This window comes from Chanodichthys erythropterus, chromosome 2 (genome assembly GCF_024489055.1).
Source record: "Chanodichthys erythropterus isolate Z2021 chromosome 2, ASM2448905v1, whole genome shotgun sequence".
Lineage (NCBI taxonomy): Eukaryota > Metazoa > Chordata > Actinopteri > Cypriniformes > Xenocyprididae > Chanodichthys > Chanodichthys erythropterus.
The window spans coordinates 24,956,854-24,974,432 of NC_090222.1; the positions used below are offsets into that span (position 1 = coordinate 24,956,854).

At 36.0% G+C, this 17,579-nt stretch overlaps 1 protein-coding gene across 1 annotated transcript in view; it reads left to right on the forward strand.

Moving 5' to 3' along the window:
- The window catches only part of snap91a (synaptosome associated protein 91a), a 66,403-nt gene that overhangs the window by 27,899 nt on the left and 20,925 nt on the right, over positions 1 to 17,579 (forward strand). Inside the window, exons 3-14 of the mRNA XM_067406031.1 lie at positions 6,580 to 6,655; positions 6,870 to 6,972; positions 9,032 to 9,125; positions 9,423 to 9,534; positions 9,620 to 9,726; positions 9,821 to 9,862; positions 15,008 to 15,069; positions 15,214 to 15,219; positions 15,889 to 15,901; positions 16,556 to 16,692; positions 16,787 to 16,869; positions 17,427 to 17,441. Coding sequence (XP_067262132.1) covers positions 6,580 to 6,655; positions 6,870 to 6,972; positions 9,032 to 9,125; positions 9,423 to 9,534; positions 9,620 to 9,726; positions 9,821 to 9,862; positions 15,008 to 15,069; positions 15,214 to 15,219; positions 15,889 to 15,901; positions 16,556 to 16,692; positions 16,787 to 16,869; positions 17,427 to 17,441 — 850 coding nt within the window. The remainder of the gene's footprint in view (positions 1 to 6,579; positions 6,656 to 6,869; positions 6,973 to 9,031; positions 9,126 to 9,422; positions 9,535 to 9,619; positions 9,727 to 9,820; positions 9,863 to 15,007; positions 15,070 to 15,213; positions 15,220 to 15,888; positions 15,902 to 16,555; positions 16,693 to 16,786; positions 16,870 to 17,426; positions 17,442 to 17,579) is intronic.

Sequence of the window (17,579 nt, forward strand, 5' to 3'; positions counted from 1 at the left end):
GACATAATTCCCATTTCAGAATACTCAAAATATTCAATGTCTCAACAATGCAATTTAAAACGTGGTTTGAAAGTGTTTTCAAATTGATTCTGGCTTGGGCTGCAGATGTTTGCATTGTTGAAAGATGTTAATAATACATAAACAGTGTTGTTTAAACCTAACAGTTAAACAAACTTTAGGCTTTGTGAAGCCTTTCCTTGAATTTTAACAATGTTCTGAGGAGCTTATACCCACAGCTGACCACCTATTGCACTCAAAGCCCTCTTGCTTCTGCTTATCACCATTATCACACCCATCAGGCTCACAATAGGAGCAGAGACACTCAGGCGGGCAGATGCTCCGGCCCTCTCTCTCTCTCTCTCTCTCTCTCTCACTCTCTCTTTCTGAAAGCGCAGTTTACTCTTTCAGTCAAGGCTGGCGCTGTGCGGTGACAGAGACATTGGAGAGTGAAAAGGCAGAATGACATAAAGAGCAAGAAGAATGAATGATAATGGAAGGAGGGTGAAGGAACTGATAGCTTGAGAGGAACTGATAGAATTTCAGAGAGCTGCAGCTACAAAAGATAACTGAATAAATATGAAGCCACATATATGCGGGCTGCATATGAATAGGCGTCACTATGTTATAAAAAGTGGTGGGGATAGTTATGGAGGTGTGCATATGGACATGCTGGTTATGACATCATGGAATGACAAAGGCGTAGCTAGTGAATATTAATTCTTATGCAATTTCATAAAATTATATGCACTATCTCACTCACTAAACACAAATTTGAGTGTGAAATCTGCATACAAATGTTTTCACAAACAAATCATGATTCACCGAAACTTTTGTAATAAAATTTATTCACATGTTTTTACATGTCTTATTAAAAGACATGTAAAAACAACTTAAACCACACATACACAATAATCATATGTGCTATAATCCAAACTATAAGTTTGGTGACCTTATAAACATGGAAAAAAAAGAACACGCATGTAATTTTAATACATTAGCGGTTTTTGTTACCACATCCCATGGTTCTTTTTTACCTGTTACACTTTTGAACAGCACACCTTTTGTGGCTACCACCTCCGACAGCAAAATCTCCCATTCATTATCATTTTCTCTGGACAAGTGCTGCATTGTAGAAATTGAAAGCCCTTATATGGAGCTGGTTTGGGCGTGTATTATGCAAATTACCAACCTCAGGTACGTGGTCGCTCATTTAGAATACTCCGAATTCATCAACATTACACCGAGGTTAAGAACAAAGTCATGTACGTACACACGTGTTGTGAATCGGGTGGAATTTTTTTTGTTTATAAATATGAATAATGTACGCAATTATTAGTGAATGAAACCCAGTCTTTTGAAAAGTTTGGGGTCAATAATATATTTTAATGTTTTTGAAAGATTTGTCACCCCTAGTCTGTCTGTGTTGTCTTGTTTCACCTTAACAGACTTTCAGTTTGCATTTATCAGTTCTTGTTTTCCTTTGTTCAATTTTCCTGCTACTCCTTTTTTGTTATGGTTACTAATATGGTTTTCCATCACATTCAGCTGTGTTATCGTTAATCACTTTCTTTGCCTGTGTATTTAAGTTCCTGTGTTTTCAGTATTCTTTGTCCGGTCTCAGTAATGTTACATTGTGTGTGTACCTGATAATCTAATAATAGATACCTAATAATAATCAGTTTGAGATTATTAAAGACTGTACTTGAATCATATTCTTCGTGTGTGTTCCTACAACGTTCCCGTGACACTTATGCTCAACAAAGGCTGCATTTATTTGATAAAAAATACAGTAAAAACAGTAATGTGGTGAATTATTAGTAAAAATTTAAAAAAATGTTTTCTATTTTAATATATTATAAAATGTAATTTATTTCTTTAATGGCAGTGCTGAATCTTCAGTGTCACATGATAGAATCATTCTAATTAATTCTAATTCGTCTTTTGAAACCACTTTAATTTTTAGTAAGACGGGTTCAAAAAATTGTCCAAGGCTCAAAGTGATGGTCTCCCGATGTGCGTGTTATTATGTAAATCTATTATGTAAAGTTATGCAGAGTGTTGATACTTCTACAAGCATTGCCTTTCATTCTGCTGAATAAGCATTGAGGGAAAATAATGTATGTCAAAGCAGTAATATATAGTAGATGAACTCACTTCTAGTTAAAGAGAGCTATTCAATTATTAGAAATGTGACCTGCCAGACTGCTTTGTCTGAGGAGACAGCTGCACTGCTTCATAATCTTCCCCCTAATGTTTAATTCGTTATGGTGGATATCAGCGCAAGGGGAGACAGAGGTGCAGCTGGATAGTCAGATAGGAAAGTCACACTCTGGAAGAAACAATTAAACAGGGTGTGTGTTTTATAACATCAGGTTAGGTCACATACACATGGGAAGTATTTACCTTGACACATGGATATTTGAACTGGTTAGTAGTCTGACCTAATTGATTAAAAGTGTTAGGTACAGTATATATGTACATTCATCTCCTCACAAGCCTCTGTATCGATCAGCTGACACATCAGTTAAACTCTGACTGGCAGAACTGAAAAGGCACAGCACACTGAGATGATGTATTGCTGGAATAGGTTTGATTTGTGTTGTAGTTTAATATTTCAAATTTAATAATTAATTAAATTAAATTTAATTAAAATTTAATATTTTAACTCCAAAAATCACTTTCAAAAGGTCTTCCATAAATAGATAATATAATATATACCTTCACAGAACACTAGAATTCATGAACCAAACATACAATAAAACGGTTTTCTAGTAAAATTCTCTAATCAAGACTTGAGATTGAGAAATTGAGACTTGAGAAATGACATCAGATAATAAGGCTTGTCTGTAGAGAATATATCTTAAACTAAGCATATGTTTCTTTACCTTATAGGTTTTTTTTTTCTTGTTTTAAGCATAAATCTAACTGTAATGATTCGTCACTTGAGTTGGGATCCATCAGCAGCCTTTATTGATAGAAAGGGTAGTACAAACAGGCAGGGTCAAACAGGGGCAAACAGGGATAGCAAGGGACAGGCAGAATCGTAGTCAGGGTAAAGGCAGGGAATCAGGGCAGGCAGATATCACTCACAGTCCAGGCCATAGGCGCTGATTTATGTTTCTGCCGGTGGGTGTCCAGTAACAGCCCCCCCTCTCTGAGCGAGTGCGAGAGTGAAGGAAATCCGACTGCGAGTTGAGAGATTTGTGCGAGTTGTCGACTTTTGCCATTAAAATAACGTCATAGAAACGGCCTGTATATATATATATATATATATATATATATATATATATATATATATCTATATATATATATATATATACAGTACAGTCCAAAAGTTTGGAACCACTAAGATTTTTAATTTTTTTAAAAGAAGTTTCGTCTGCTCACCAAGGCTACATTTATGATTCCTTGATGAATAGAAAGTTCAAAAGAACAGCATTTATCTGAAATACAAAGCTTCTGTAGCATTATACACTACCGTTCAAAAGTTTGGGGTCAGTAAGAATTTTTATTTTTATTTTTTTGAAAAGAAATTAATACTTTTATTTAGCAAGGATGCATTAAATCAATCAAAAGTGTCAGTAAAGACATTTATAATGTTACAAAAGATTAGATTTCAGATAAACACTGTTCTTTTGAACTTTCTATTCATCAAATAATCCTGAAAAAAAATATTGTACACAAATATTTTGTACAATTGTACACATTAAATGTTTCTTGAGCAGCAGATCAGCATATTAGAATGATTTCTGAAGGATCATGTGACACTGAAGACTGGAGTAATGATGCTGAAAATTCAGCTTTGCCATCACAGGAATAAATTACTTTGTGAAATATATTCAAATATAAAACAGTTATTTTAAATTGTAATAATATTTCACAATATTACTGTTTTTTACTGTATTTTTAATTAAATAAATGTAGCCTTGGTGAGCAGACGAAACTTCTTTTAAAAACATTAAAAATCTTAGTGGTTCCAAACTTTTGGACTGTACTGTATATATATATATACAGCTATGGAAAAAAATAAGAGACCACTCCAAGTTCAGAAATCAATGTTAAGTGGTCTCTTAATTTTTTCCACAGCTGTATATATATATATATATAAAGGATCGTTTCTGATAGCTGCTATTAATTTTTTACTTGTTAAAATCCATGGAGAATATCTCGTATTTTTCCGTGGGTGCTCGACCATTTCCGTGGGAGCTCCAGCCTATGGATCAGCGCTTATGGTCCAGGCAACAGTAAAAAGTCCAAAGACAGGCAGCAGAGAATCGTAAACGAGAGGCAAACAGGTTCAGTAACAGGCAGGCAGTCAATACAAGAAAACGCTCAGAAATGTACACCGTGGCAATACCAGACTTCGCAATGATGGTGGGGTAGTGAATGTCTTAAATAGTCCAGTAAATGAGCTGCAGCTGGGTGCGGTGATTAGTCCAAGGTACGGGGCTGATTGGAAATGTAGTGTGTGAGTGTGTGTGTGTGTGTGTGTGTGTGTGTGTGTGTGTGTGAGTGTGTGTGTGTGTGTGTGTGTGTGTGTGTGTGTGTGTGTGTGTGTGTGTGTGTGTGTGTGTGTGTGTGTGTGTGTGTGTCAGTTCTCGGGAGAGGGTGCCCTCTGATGGTCAGAGGAGGGAATCACGGAGTTCGTCTCTGTGACACTAACTACATATTTTGAGATATTTTTTTAATAAAGAAGACATAAAAATGCCACACACACACACACACACACACACACACAGGGGCGGTTTCTTCATTAGGGCAATAGGGCAACACACCACCAAAGTGAGAAAGGGACGAATTTTTCAATCACATCAACCAAAGTTATGCTAGCTGTCACTGCTAGGCTGTTTGTTCTGCTTCTGGATATAGTCCAATCAGCATCGAGTCACGCTCTGTGGAGTACCGCCTCTTTTTGGGCAATTTCAGTCTGGCCGAGATTTGCCCCGACTACTCCCATAGACTTCCATTCACAGAACTTTTTTTTCGAACTGCAGGCACTGCAATGCAATCTCTATGGGTTCCGGGAGGGCTCGCACTAACGTGCTTTCGTCATCATACGTAACCTTAACTTTGTAGCGATTGGTGAAAACAAACATACCTCCATTAATATTTTTCTTTAAGATGAAGTGACATCCAATAATTTTCTCATTCCATTATTTACATTTCACAGATATATTCTCCATCTGCAAATGTTAGAAAGTCGAGAAAATATTTCCATTTTGCAGTCAGGCGTGGACGAGTCTTCAGCAAGCACAAACTTCCGTGAACGAGCGCCGCCGCGCGCATGCGCGCCAAACAGATGGAGTTCAATCTGAGTAAAATACATTTTGCTAAAAATATTTGTAGTTGAAAATTTGTTTTTGTTGGCGAACATAATTATACCATATGTACAATTTCGAAAATACAACTAAGTGTATTTGTACTATAGCAGTAACTGTGTAAAGTGACTGTTGTAGGGTATTCAAAATAATAATAATTGGTCTGTTCTTTTGTTTTTATTTATTTTCATTTTTTAGTTGAGTGTATTTAACTTCTGCTTTAAAAAACATTTTGATTTTACATTGTAAAGTTACAATTTTAGAATATAGCCTAGGCCTAATGTTATTTGATCCATACTACACAGTTCAAGTTTGTTTTTATAGCCTTCAATATGAACATTGTTTCTAGGACAATATTGGGCAGGATATGAAATACATTGTTTTTTTAATTAAATACAGATTTATTTTTTTTTAGATCCCAGTCCTATGCATGCCTTAAATACAGAATTTTCCATGTTTTATATTAGTAATGATACATTATTATATCACTTGTTAAATGATTATTTAACAATTAGCCTATTAATTCCTGCATTTCTATTAATTCTATTTCTTAATTGTGCCCCACCAACATTTTTTTGCACCAGCCACCACTGCGCACACACACACACACACACACACACACACACACACAAAAACTAATTCAAGATACGTTCTCTGAAATTAAAATACAAACAAGTAATAATCATATTTTTACTGATTGTTGCAAGACAAAAAAAAATATTTCCAGTTAAATATTCACACTGTGTGTGGAAACCAATTACAAAATAATTTTTCTAATTATTTTGATTAGTGAATATTTTCAATTTCATTTCCTATTCGCTGCTCATTTCTGTTTTCACTAGTCTTGTTTGCCTGCTGTTTTTCATTAAATGTGTCAAGCTGCATAAATGTGTTTGTAAATGAAGGCTGTATTCACTGTTCATATGTGGTGAGTGTGCTGGTCTTTCTTGATAAATCCTCTGCCATTATTTCAATATTTGCATTCACTCCTACTCAAAGCTTTAATGTGAGTTCTGAGTGATTAATCATGAGATGATGATATCGGTTTGGTAGCAATTAATTCTTTTTTTTCACCGAACCACAGTTTTCATATGCAGTTCTGCATTTCTTATGCATCTCTCTGTATCTCTGTCAATTGCTGATTGGAACTTTTTTATTAATTGAGGGCAGTATTGAAATTGTAGTCTTCCAAAAACTTACATCTGAATTATAATTCCATGTGTGCTGAAAGTTTAACTGCTTTTTTGTCCTTTTTTTCCAGAGATTCATCCAGTACCTGGCCTCCAGGAACACCCTATTCAATCTTAGTAATTTTTTGGACAAAACTGGCTCTCATGGTAAGTAATATTTCATGCAGTGACAGCAGCTTCCAGTCAAAATCTTCTTGTGTGAAATAAATCACTATAAAAGAGTTATGTGAGCTATAATTAATTGCACTACTTTTAGTTCTTATTTGATAAACTTTGATGTCATGCCCACTGCGTACATTTGAAATTGTCTATGAACTATAAATCATCAGTCTGTTGTATTTATAAAGGCTTGTACTTTCAGGTTACGACATGTCAACGTTTATCAGACGCTACAGCAGGTATCTGAACGAGAAGGCATTTGCCTACAGACAGATGGCTTTCGACTTTGGCAGAGTGAAGAAAGGGTAAATGATTATTCTGCTACATGGCTGTACCCTGAATTAACATTGGAACGCTACTGCGCAGTAACAGATTTGAGTGGGATGCTGGGAAATCAAGGACAACCTTGAATCCTTGTGATGCTTCTGTTGAAAAAGCAGTTATTTTCACCAGGTTCCTTGCTCCCTTGGAACTATTGTGTGTGTGTGTGTGTGTGTGTGTGTGTGTGTGTGTATGCATGTGTGTGTGTGTGTGACTTTGATAAGTAAAATGGGCCATTACTCAGAGGCTGCCTACTGTATGTTGGTGACCAAGGTCTCATTGCAGACACAATGAAAGAGCTACAGCACATAAATTGGCTGACATCCCAAGCACAATGACAGCTCATGGCTAACAACTCAAACACACACATCTGATTATTAGAGACTAAAAATTGTATATTTAATTCATTCTCTAAGTAATTAGTATTCATGCTCCCTGAAAAAGGAAATCCTTTCTATTACATTTTATGTCAACTATCCATATATATATATACACACACACTATTTTGCCAAAAGTTTGGACGTGTGCTTTTACATGCACATAAACTTTAATGACATCCCATTCTTAATCCATAGGGTTTAATGTGGAATTGGCCTGCCCTTTGCAGCTATAACAGCTTTAACTCTTCTGGGAAGGCTTTCCACAAGGTTTAGGAGTGTTTTTATAGGAATTTTTGACCATTCTTCTAAAAGCATATTTGTAAGGTCAGGCACTGATGTTGGACGAGGAGGCCTTGCAGTCTCCGCTTTAATTCAACCCAAAAGTGTTCTGTGGGGTTGAGGTCAGGACTCTGTGCAGGCCAGTCAAGCTCCTCCACACCAAACTCGCTCATCCATGTCTTTATGGACCTTGCTTTGTGCACTGGTGCGAAGTCATGTTGGAACAGGAAGGGGCATCCCCAAATTTTTCCCACAAAGTTGGGAGCATGAAATTGCCTGAAATGTCTTGGAATTCTGAAGCATTAAGAGCTCCTTTCACTGGAACTAAGGGGCCAAGCCCAACCCCTGAAAAACAACCCCACACCAAAATCCCCCCTCAACCAAACTTTACACTTGGCACAATGCAGTCAGGCAAGTACCGTTCTCCTGACAATCGCCACACCCAGACTCATCCATCGGATTGCCAGACAGAGAAGCGTGATTCGTCACTCCAGAGAGCACGTCTCCACTGCTCTAGAGTCCAGTGGCGTCGCTCTTTACACCACTGCATCCGACACTTTGCATTGCACTTGGTAAGACTTGGCCATAGAAACCCTTTTCATGAAGCTCTCTACGCACTGTTCTTGAGCTAATCTGAAGGCCACACGAAGTTTGGAGGTCTGTAGCTATTGACTGCAGAAAGTTGCCGACTTCTGTGCACTGTGCGCCTCAGCATGCGCTGACCCCACTCTGTGATTTTACGTGGCCTACCACTTTGTGGCTGAGTTGCTGTTGTTCCCAATTGCTTCCACTTTATTATAATACCATTAACAGTTGACCATGGAATATTTAGTAGTGAGGAAATTTCACGAATGGACTTATTGCACAGGTGGCAACCTATCACGGTACCATGCTTGAATACACTGAGCTCCTGAGAGCGACCCATTCTTTCATAAATGATTGTAGAAGCAGTCTGCATGCCTAGGTGCTTGATTTTATACACCTGTGGCCATGGAAGTGATTGGAACACCTGAATTCACTAATTTGGAGGGGTGTCCCAATACTTTTGACAATGAGCTAATTTGAGCCAATATCTTCTTTGTAACATTCATGGCAGCTAGCCAATAATTCTGTGCACTCTCACTCAAAAAAACAATAAAAAAACAGGATGCTTGGGAAAATGTATCCTAGTGACATTGTACAAAACATCTAGCACTATGTTCCACAAATGTTGTACATCTGGACAGTCCCTAAGCATGTACATCAATGTTCCTATGTTCCATGGCCTACAAAAATTACAGTAAGGGTGGGGCTGATCTTAACATTTCACCCAAGAATTGTTGTTATACCAGATTCTGGATTATGATTACTTATAAATGACATAAAAAAAATTTGTGTTTCTCAGTGCTGATGGTGTAATGAGAACAATGTCTACAGACAAGCTATTGAAAGGCATGCCCACGCTGCAGAGTCAGATCGATGTTCTGCTGGAGTTTGATGTGAGTCTGCTTTCTGTCATCATCACAGACTGATTCTGTTACACTGGGTTCAAACTTGACTAGCATCACATCAAGTTAGGACAAACTTTTGCAAGATACAAATCTGTGACAGTCATTTTAATGATGTTTTCACAATTTGAAAAATAATACAGTCTTGTATTTTATGTTTACTAAAGCTTTTTTTGTTAAGTAGCTGGTCAATTTTAACAGCTGGTGAATAAATATATTCACAGCTTGTAGAAACATTCATTTCTTTGACTTACCTTTAATTCTTATTCTCTTGCTTTGTTGTTTCAGGTTCATCCAAAAGATCTTGTAAACGGGGTGATCAATGCTGCCTTTCTGTTGCTCTTCAAGGATCTGATCAAGTTGTATGCCTGCTATAATGATGGCATCATTAATCTTTTAGGCAAGTCTTTGTTTTTCAGATGGACATCTGCAAGATTTGACACAACTATATGACTTACTACGATTACCTTGTTCAATTTTTTTAGAGAAATTTTTCCAGATGAAGAAAGGACAATGCAAAGACGCGTTGGAAATCTATAAAAGATTCTTGACACGAATGACCAGAGTCTCAGAGTTCCTCAAAATTGCTGAGGTAAACCATGTATTTTTTGTAACTAAATGTTCAATGAAACTTGCATTAGTGGTTCATAGGTTATGTCATATAATCTCTCCTTTTTGCCCAACAGCAAGTGGGAATTGACAAAAACGATATTCCTGAACTTACGCAGGTAAGGCTTTGTTTAAATTGCATTTTCTGCCTTTTCGTTATTCCTCATGATGCCAACACTCTCCACGTCAGTACTAACAATGCATGTCAGTGTTGTGGTGTTGTTTTAACATGTGTTGCATGTGTTGTAGCCTTTGAATCCGAGAAATCCCAGCAGTTTTAGACAACTGAAAGGTTGTTGTCCTTTACTGGCCATTGGGCCAGTCATAGACATCCATGCGCTACATATAAGTGGTCATTCTTCTCTCATGATGGGGCATTTGTCAGAATGGTGCGTGTTCCATGGATCCATCCTGTCCTGTGCCCCCTCCGGCTGATTGACAGATTCTGTACCTGTCTTCTTATTTCAGCGGTGCAGATTGATCACACAGGCTGAGAGTGTGAGTAGTGTGTGGTACTTTCCACTTTTGGAAATCCTGCAGTTGAGGAGAGAGCAAAAGCCAATCCTCATTAGCGCTCATTAAATAAACTGCACACAAAATCTCATTTGAGAGTGAATTTGGATGTGACTGAAGGATCATGAGCAGAGTAGCAACAATGCTTGCTGTCTGAGACAAGAACTTAAGCTGCAGCCACATTTGCATCCCAGTAAAGCTGAAGAATCACCAAGAATAGAGTTTCCACAATCATTAAGACCCATTTAATATGTTGAACAAATCTATTTGCATAAAAACTATTTAAAGATGTCTGACAGTTTTGGGAATTTTTGTAAATTTCTGTCTAATGGAGTATTTAACTGCCTGGTGCCTCCATTTTTGAAGAGCAAAATATGAAAATAACTGGCACTTTCCATGAATATGGAGAACTTTGGTGTCCCCTGACTTTTTTAAAAGCATTAAAAGCACAAATAGCTTGTTTTTCTGTTGTAAAAGCTATTATGATTTTGGTGATTTTGGCCTTTTGTGCAAAAACTTGTTGATGTGATTTTCCCTGTATTACAAAAAAAATAACATTCTTTAAACTTGACATATAAGATGTAATACAACATGACATTACAACATGAAATTTTTTATTCTTCTTATTTTTTATTTAATTTATATATATATATATATATATATATATATATATATATATATATATATATATATATATATATATATATATGCATACATTTTTTTTCAAATATAGTTGTCTTGACTGCCTCAAGCTTTCAACTCTTCTACCCCCAAAATTAAAATTAAAATTAAATTTAAAGATTTTTTTTAAATCTATAGAAAAAGCCACTAGAGTAACAGCTTAATTTAGACTAAGTATGCTTGCAAATTTAATTTGTTACTCATAAATGTTTATTTAACATTTATTGCTCAAAATGTACTATATATATATATATATATATATATATATATATATATATTTTTTTTTTTTACAAAAGAAATTTTCATTTTAAATTCTAAAATTATTATAAAATAACACTAAAATTATTTGTTTGACCTAAAATATTACCCACCTCCTGTCACCTTGCCATTTATTGAAAAACATAAAAAATGACCATTTTCTTTTAATAGTTTTAGTCTCCTGTTTTGTGCTGTATTCATGTAAAATGCCAATTCCTTTAGAAACTTCTAATGGTTTTGCGGTTGTGGAAGCTCTGTTATGAGATAAGGAGAGTTTTTCATGCTGGTAGAAACTAGGAGGCTTGCTCTGAAAGCATGCTGTGTGTGATGTCAGGGAAGGATGGTTGCCTTTAGATACTCTGGATCAGCAGCAGAGTTTAGGGCGTGCTGGAGGGAGATGTGCATGACTGCCTGGGTTCTGGATTTGGCAGTGGTTGTAATTAGGTTTTGGCCTAGGATGCACAGCTGTGTAGCTTGAAAAATTTGATTAATTTTAATAGGGTGTATTAATGTTCTCACACAATTTATTTCTAGATATTCCCTTAAACCAGTGGTCTCAAACTGCCGGCCCTCGGGCCATTTACGGCCCGCCCTCCCCCTCTACCCGGCCCGCAACTGATCTAAAAAATAAAACATAATCCGGCCCGCTAAATTATTATTATTATTATTATTATTATTCTTTAGTTGCTACCTGTCTGATATGCAAAGAAAAGGTCGCCGTTCTATGGGGGCATTCACATATCACGTCACATAAGCGGTCGCGCCGCATTCTCCTTCTTTCCAATGCGCTTTAGCTCCAGTGGCGTCTGTCGTTGCTATGCAACCATGAGCCGCGCTCTCAACCGCGTCGCTTCTATTATGAGCGTGCTTGCCTAAATTAGCCTACAGTAAAAGCACTTGACTTTAAGTCACGAGCGTCGATTTAAACCACCGAAACGCGTCCGATAGTAAATTTTCTGAAATGTTGCGCTTTCTTGCGCTTGAATGTTTATATGGCCCTCCTACGAAGTGTCAATCACAGAAACGACCCCCCACCAATTTGAGTTTGAGACCCCTGCCTTAAACCCTATTTAAAGGACTCAAGTATACTGAAATAAGTAAGTAATCGGTTGTGCATGCATTTAAAGTCTACACAACCAAACAGAGTTATTAAATTGCTTTGTTTTGTTAATTTGTTGTTTTTAGCTTCTATTAGTGTGAAGAAATATGAGTTTAAATTCAGACTAGCCCATTCCTGTTCATTAAACTCAGTTTTGATGCAAGCCTTCCTCACACTGCAATTAGAAATCAAAAGAAATGTTTTAAAACTCATTTTTTAGCTTTGCATTTTTCAGTTAGTTTTTGTCACAACAAAAAAGCTCTCATGTCTTACAGGAGCTAAAGAGAGACAACACACACATTTGTGTTTAACACACTGTTTAAGGATCACTGTTATCTGCTTGATATAGAGCGCAGGGTAATTAATGGATTAATTGTATACAAATTAATCTCCATTATTCCTTTGTAAATATTTATGACCGTGTGTGTAACTGTGTTTGTGTGTGTATGACAGAGAGAATGGGAAGAGGTGAGATATGTTGAGGGTATGCCCTAGGTTAGTGCATTGGTGTATTGCGCCAACACTTCAGCTGAACCCCCAATTCTCAGAGGCACTTCTCAAGCCACTAATCTGTCTACTAGGACCCCAGTGTAATTGCCTGAGAGTGCTGCCATGAAGGATTTGTTTAGCTGCCACTGCTATAATTATTGTATGAATTATCATACACTATTTTAATGAACAGAAATGTTTGTGTATATTAATTATACTTAGGTATATTTTATTCTGATAAGTCATCTAGCTGTATATCACGCCACTCATTCAGGTAACTGAAAACTGGTGTTGGTTCAAAATCAGTGACCTACAGATATCTTATCATGTGTGTGGCCGGAGAGTCTACTGAAGTGCTTTATCGAGTAAACACAGGTTAATTTACTTCAAGAAATAATATGTTTAGATAAGCTGTCTGAGTGCTGTTGGTTCATTATGATTAGCCATTCACCTATTTTAATGTGAATGTTGGGAAACTGCATAAAAAAATGGTAGATGGAAACCAAGTGTGCCACACAAGTCCTGAAAAGTGAAGCCAAAGCATTTTGAGCGCACCCTGGTGGCTGGCTGCAGTATAGGTCGTAAACCCCGCCTTCTCCATGTAATTGAATGGGACGGGAGAAATTAAAAGATCGCATTACACTTCAAAATAATTTTTTTCCAAAGATGTTTTTTGTCATTTTAGGTATTTCGCATCACGCATATGTATTTTCAAGTGCTCATATTCCCAATAATTTGGTTTTAGTTAGTTATTTAATGCTATAAAAATGGGTCATGTTTGATACTATAAAAATGGATGTAATATCATGATTGACAGCTGTGCTTGCTTCTTTTTTTATCCGATAAGAAGACATGCCATAAACTACAATGGAAACACATTTTATGAATAAAAATCTCCATGTGAGACCATGGATCTCACCATGTTCTCTCCATGTTTATCTACAAAAAACTCACGCAACTTTGCGTCAACAGTGGATACAATTGAATAACTCAATGTTGGTTTGATCATTCTGAAATGACTGAGCCAAAGTCTGTCATCAAAATTATTTGGTATAATGACCTACCAGAACTGTTTGGTTATGCAATCACACGATTGCATTCCCAAACACCAGGCATCCTCCACTGAATGCAAAATAACATGACAGTGTTTATTGCGTTTTGTCTGTACTCTCTGAGTCGCAAGTCATTTATGATGTATGAAAAAGAGCCTTGGAGAAGCCGCTGATTGCATCAGTCATCATTTTAATACAGATATTTTGTGCTAAGTTCCCAGGAAGTCTCCTGACCACTTGGGATGGAAACGCTTTTATTCTCAATGCTTTATACGATTCAATTTTGAGTCTAATTTTGCGCAAATTTAAATTTGCAACTTAGCTATTGTAATATTTTACCATTCTGATTGTAGTTTATGCATCAAATACAGTAATAAATTTGTGTTAATTTTTAATTTACATTATTATTATTATTATTTTGTACAGATATTACAAAATGATGTATAATGTGAACAGCTACAGACATACAGCAGGGTCACCAGATCCGACAAGGCACCCTACTCAATCTGTACATGATAGGTAGTTGAATTTATGATACTAATGATAAATATTTTTCCAGGCTTGATCAAACAATATTTAATGATCATGATTTGAGAATTGTAAAGGCTTTGTGGCATTAGATGTATGTATGTATGTTAGATATGTGTATTTTGACAAGACCTAGACAGTCAATAGATGCTCTGTGGTTTTGTGGCCCATCATATCATATTTCCCTAGACCCAAGGCTTTTTATTTAGCTTTTATTATGAATTAAGCACAAAAATGGACCAGATTTTATATTTAGCTGTAACTGCATGACATTTTTACCCATGAGATACACCCATCTGCGATTATGTGTGTTATGTCTAACCAATAACGTGCTCTGAATCTCTATGTTGTGCCTGAATGCATGAGTGAGCATGCTGCAGTGCATTGTGGGCCCCACTGGGACCATGAACTAAAGCATTGTGCTCTGTATCCAAACCTGCATGCATGCAGGGAGAATTTTTTACTTGCTTTAAGTCTGTTAACTCTATTAATTCTGTTGTAGTAATCTTCTAGTATAATCTGTCCTCTGCCTGTCTTCATTTACTGTTAGCAGCTTGACTTTGTCTTTTTGTGTTTTGTAGTCTGAGACTTTGTGTCCTTAGTGGTAGGTCACTTTAACAATGCGTTGTTTTGTGGCTTTGTAGGCCCCTGAGAGTCTTCTGGAATCTCTGGAGACACATCTCAACACGCTCGAGGGGAAGAAAGTGTAAGTCCTTAAAGTCTTCTGAATAATATGAAGCAATAAAATAAGTCTCTCTTCTTTATCTTGGATGGATGAAGCTTTTCTACAGCTGATAATATCTATACTTTACAAAGAGTAATACTGTCCCTCCTTTCCTTGTGTTAACAGTGATGAGTAAGTATCTCTACAGAATGTTTGTCAGAATTCACTTTTACGTAAACATAATTATATTTTTGTACTGTAACGGTGATGTTGTCGTCATTGTGGTGTTCACAGTTCTATAGACTGATGGTTGAACTTTTAGTTTTAAGTTTCAGCATTTTAAAATGCTGACGTTCCCTCTCTCTATAGAATGAATTATTTGAAATAATAGTATTTTTTATTTTTTATTAAGTTCACTCTGTACAAGCTAAACCAGACTGAACTTAACATACTACCAGTGCCAGCCTAGAATTGATTGCTCAATATGAATTGATCGATTTTGATTTTGAATTTTTTCATTTCAGTGTCATGTGACTTGTATCATTACTGAATACCCTGTATTCCCCAATGCATGCCAGCTGTTGTTATATTATATGCATTTAAAAGAAACATTATACTTTTTGGGATTATATAACTTGGATTTATTTTGTTTTCTACAAAAAAAAAAAGAAAAAAAAAAAAAGAATTAAGAAGCAGGACAGTAATACTGTTTATTTTATTTTCCTTAATGCATAAGTGCTTGCTGTTTGAAAGTGATTTCTCATATCATGAATTATAATTCCATTTAACTTTTTGAGTATAATATTTTGTCAAAATTATTTCAAAAGCCATTCTCACATTCTTTACATTTCCTACCACTAGGTCACCTACTAAGGTGAGTAACGTGAAACTTTTTTACAATTGAATTATGCAGTATTACACTAATGTTCAAAAGTTTAGGGTCAGTATGTTTTTTGTAATGTTTATTAAAATGTAGTCTCTTATTCTAACCAAGGCTGCATTTAACTGTTTAAATACAGTAAAAACAGTAATATTGTGAAATATTATTACAATTTAAATTAATCAAAACAATTTTTTTCTAGTTTAATGTGATTTATTCCTGAAAAGCTAAATTTTCAGAAGGCTTTTCTCCAGTCTTCAGTGTCACTAATATGCTTATTTGGTGTTCTAAACATTTCTTCTTGTTATCAATGTAGAAAATGGTTTTGCATCCCAACATTTTTATGTAATCTGTGATGCATGTTCTTTTAGGATTCTGTTATGAAAAGAAAGTTCAAAAGAACTTTTCATTTTTTTTTTGTTATGGATTTTTTTCTTTTTTTTTCTTTTTTGGTAACAATGTAAAAGTCTTTACAGTCACTTTTGAACAATTAAATGTATCATTGCTGAGTAAAAAAAAGCTACTGACGCCAAACTTTTGAACAGTACATAATTCTGTATAATATACAGTATTATAAGACATAATTCATATTACTGTGAAAACAGTAAAACCAACTTAAAATTAGTTAATCCAATATGTCACATATAGAAAGGATCTCCAACAAATAATGGAACACCTGCTGGTACCCCTGCCAAAACCGCAGAGCCCACTGCTGCAGCAGCTGCAGTAACTGACACCGTTGCAGCAGAGCCTGCAAAAGCAGCACCGGCTATAACCACCATCAAGTAAATTGTCTTATTATAATACAACAAACACAACCATTTGTAACATGTCCTTTCTGTATGTGCATCACTCTCTCTTGTCTTTTTCTCTCTACAGTAGCGGCTTTAATGATCTTGTGGATTTTGATCTGTTGGCTCCAACTGCTGGGGCATCAGCGGCTCCCACTGCATCATGGGGAGGTGAGTTGATGTCAATTCATTTTGCTGCTGTAAGCCATGGTCACCAGCAGTCGTTGCTGTATTGAAGAATGTTGTTTTTTTTATTACTTTTTTTATATTGTTTTATCAGGGTGGGTCAACTGATCTCATTTCTGGTTAAAGTTGTGCAAAAAACTCCAGCATTTATTGTTAAAGAGACTAAAAAAACTGTAGGTTTGGGTTGTTATTGGTACTTTCATCATTCATATCACCACTATATACTATTTAGTCTATTAAGCTGCACTGCATGAACCATTTTCTACCCAAATTAGGCCAATTAGGGGTATATTTATCGAGTGGGCATTCTAATGAGTTATAATGACGGACTAATGGGAAATGTCTTTCCCTCTCTGCTTTTCTGCCCAAGCTTGTCAAGTCCCAGTTGTAAGCTGCAGTTTCTTTAGAAAGAAAAATTCTCTAAGTGGATCAGCTGAACCAGGGAGAGATCAAAAATCTGTTTTCATCTAATACAATCTTCTTCTTTTTTCCCCTCACTTCTTTCCCTTTTATTCCTGACTGTTTTTTGGCTTTGGTGTCAGATCTGCTTGGTGAGGGTGAGTAGAGATTATTTTTAGGTTGCATATACAGTACAGTCCAAAAGTTTGGAACCACTAAGATTTTTTAATGTTTTTAAAAGAAGTTTTGTCTGCTCACCAAGGCTACATTTATTTAATTAAAAATACAGTAAAAAC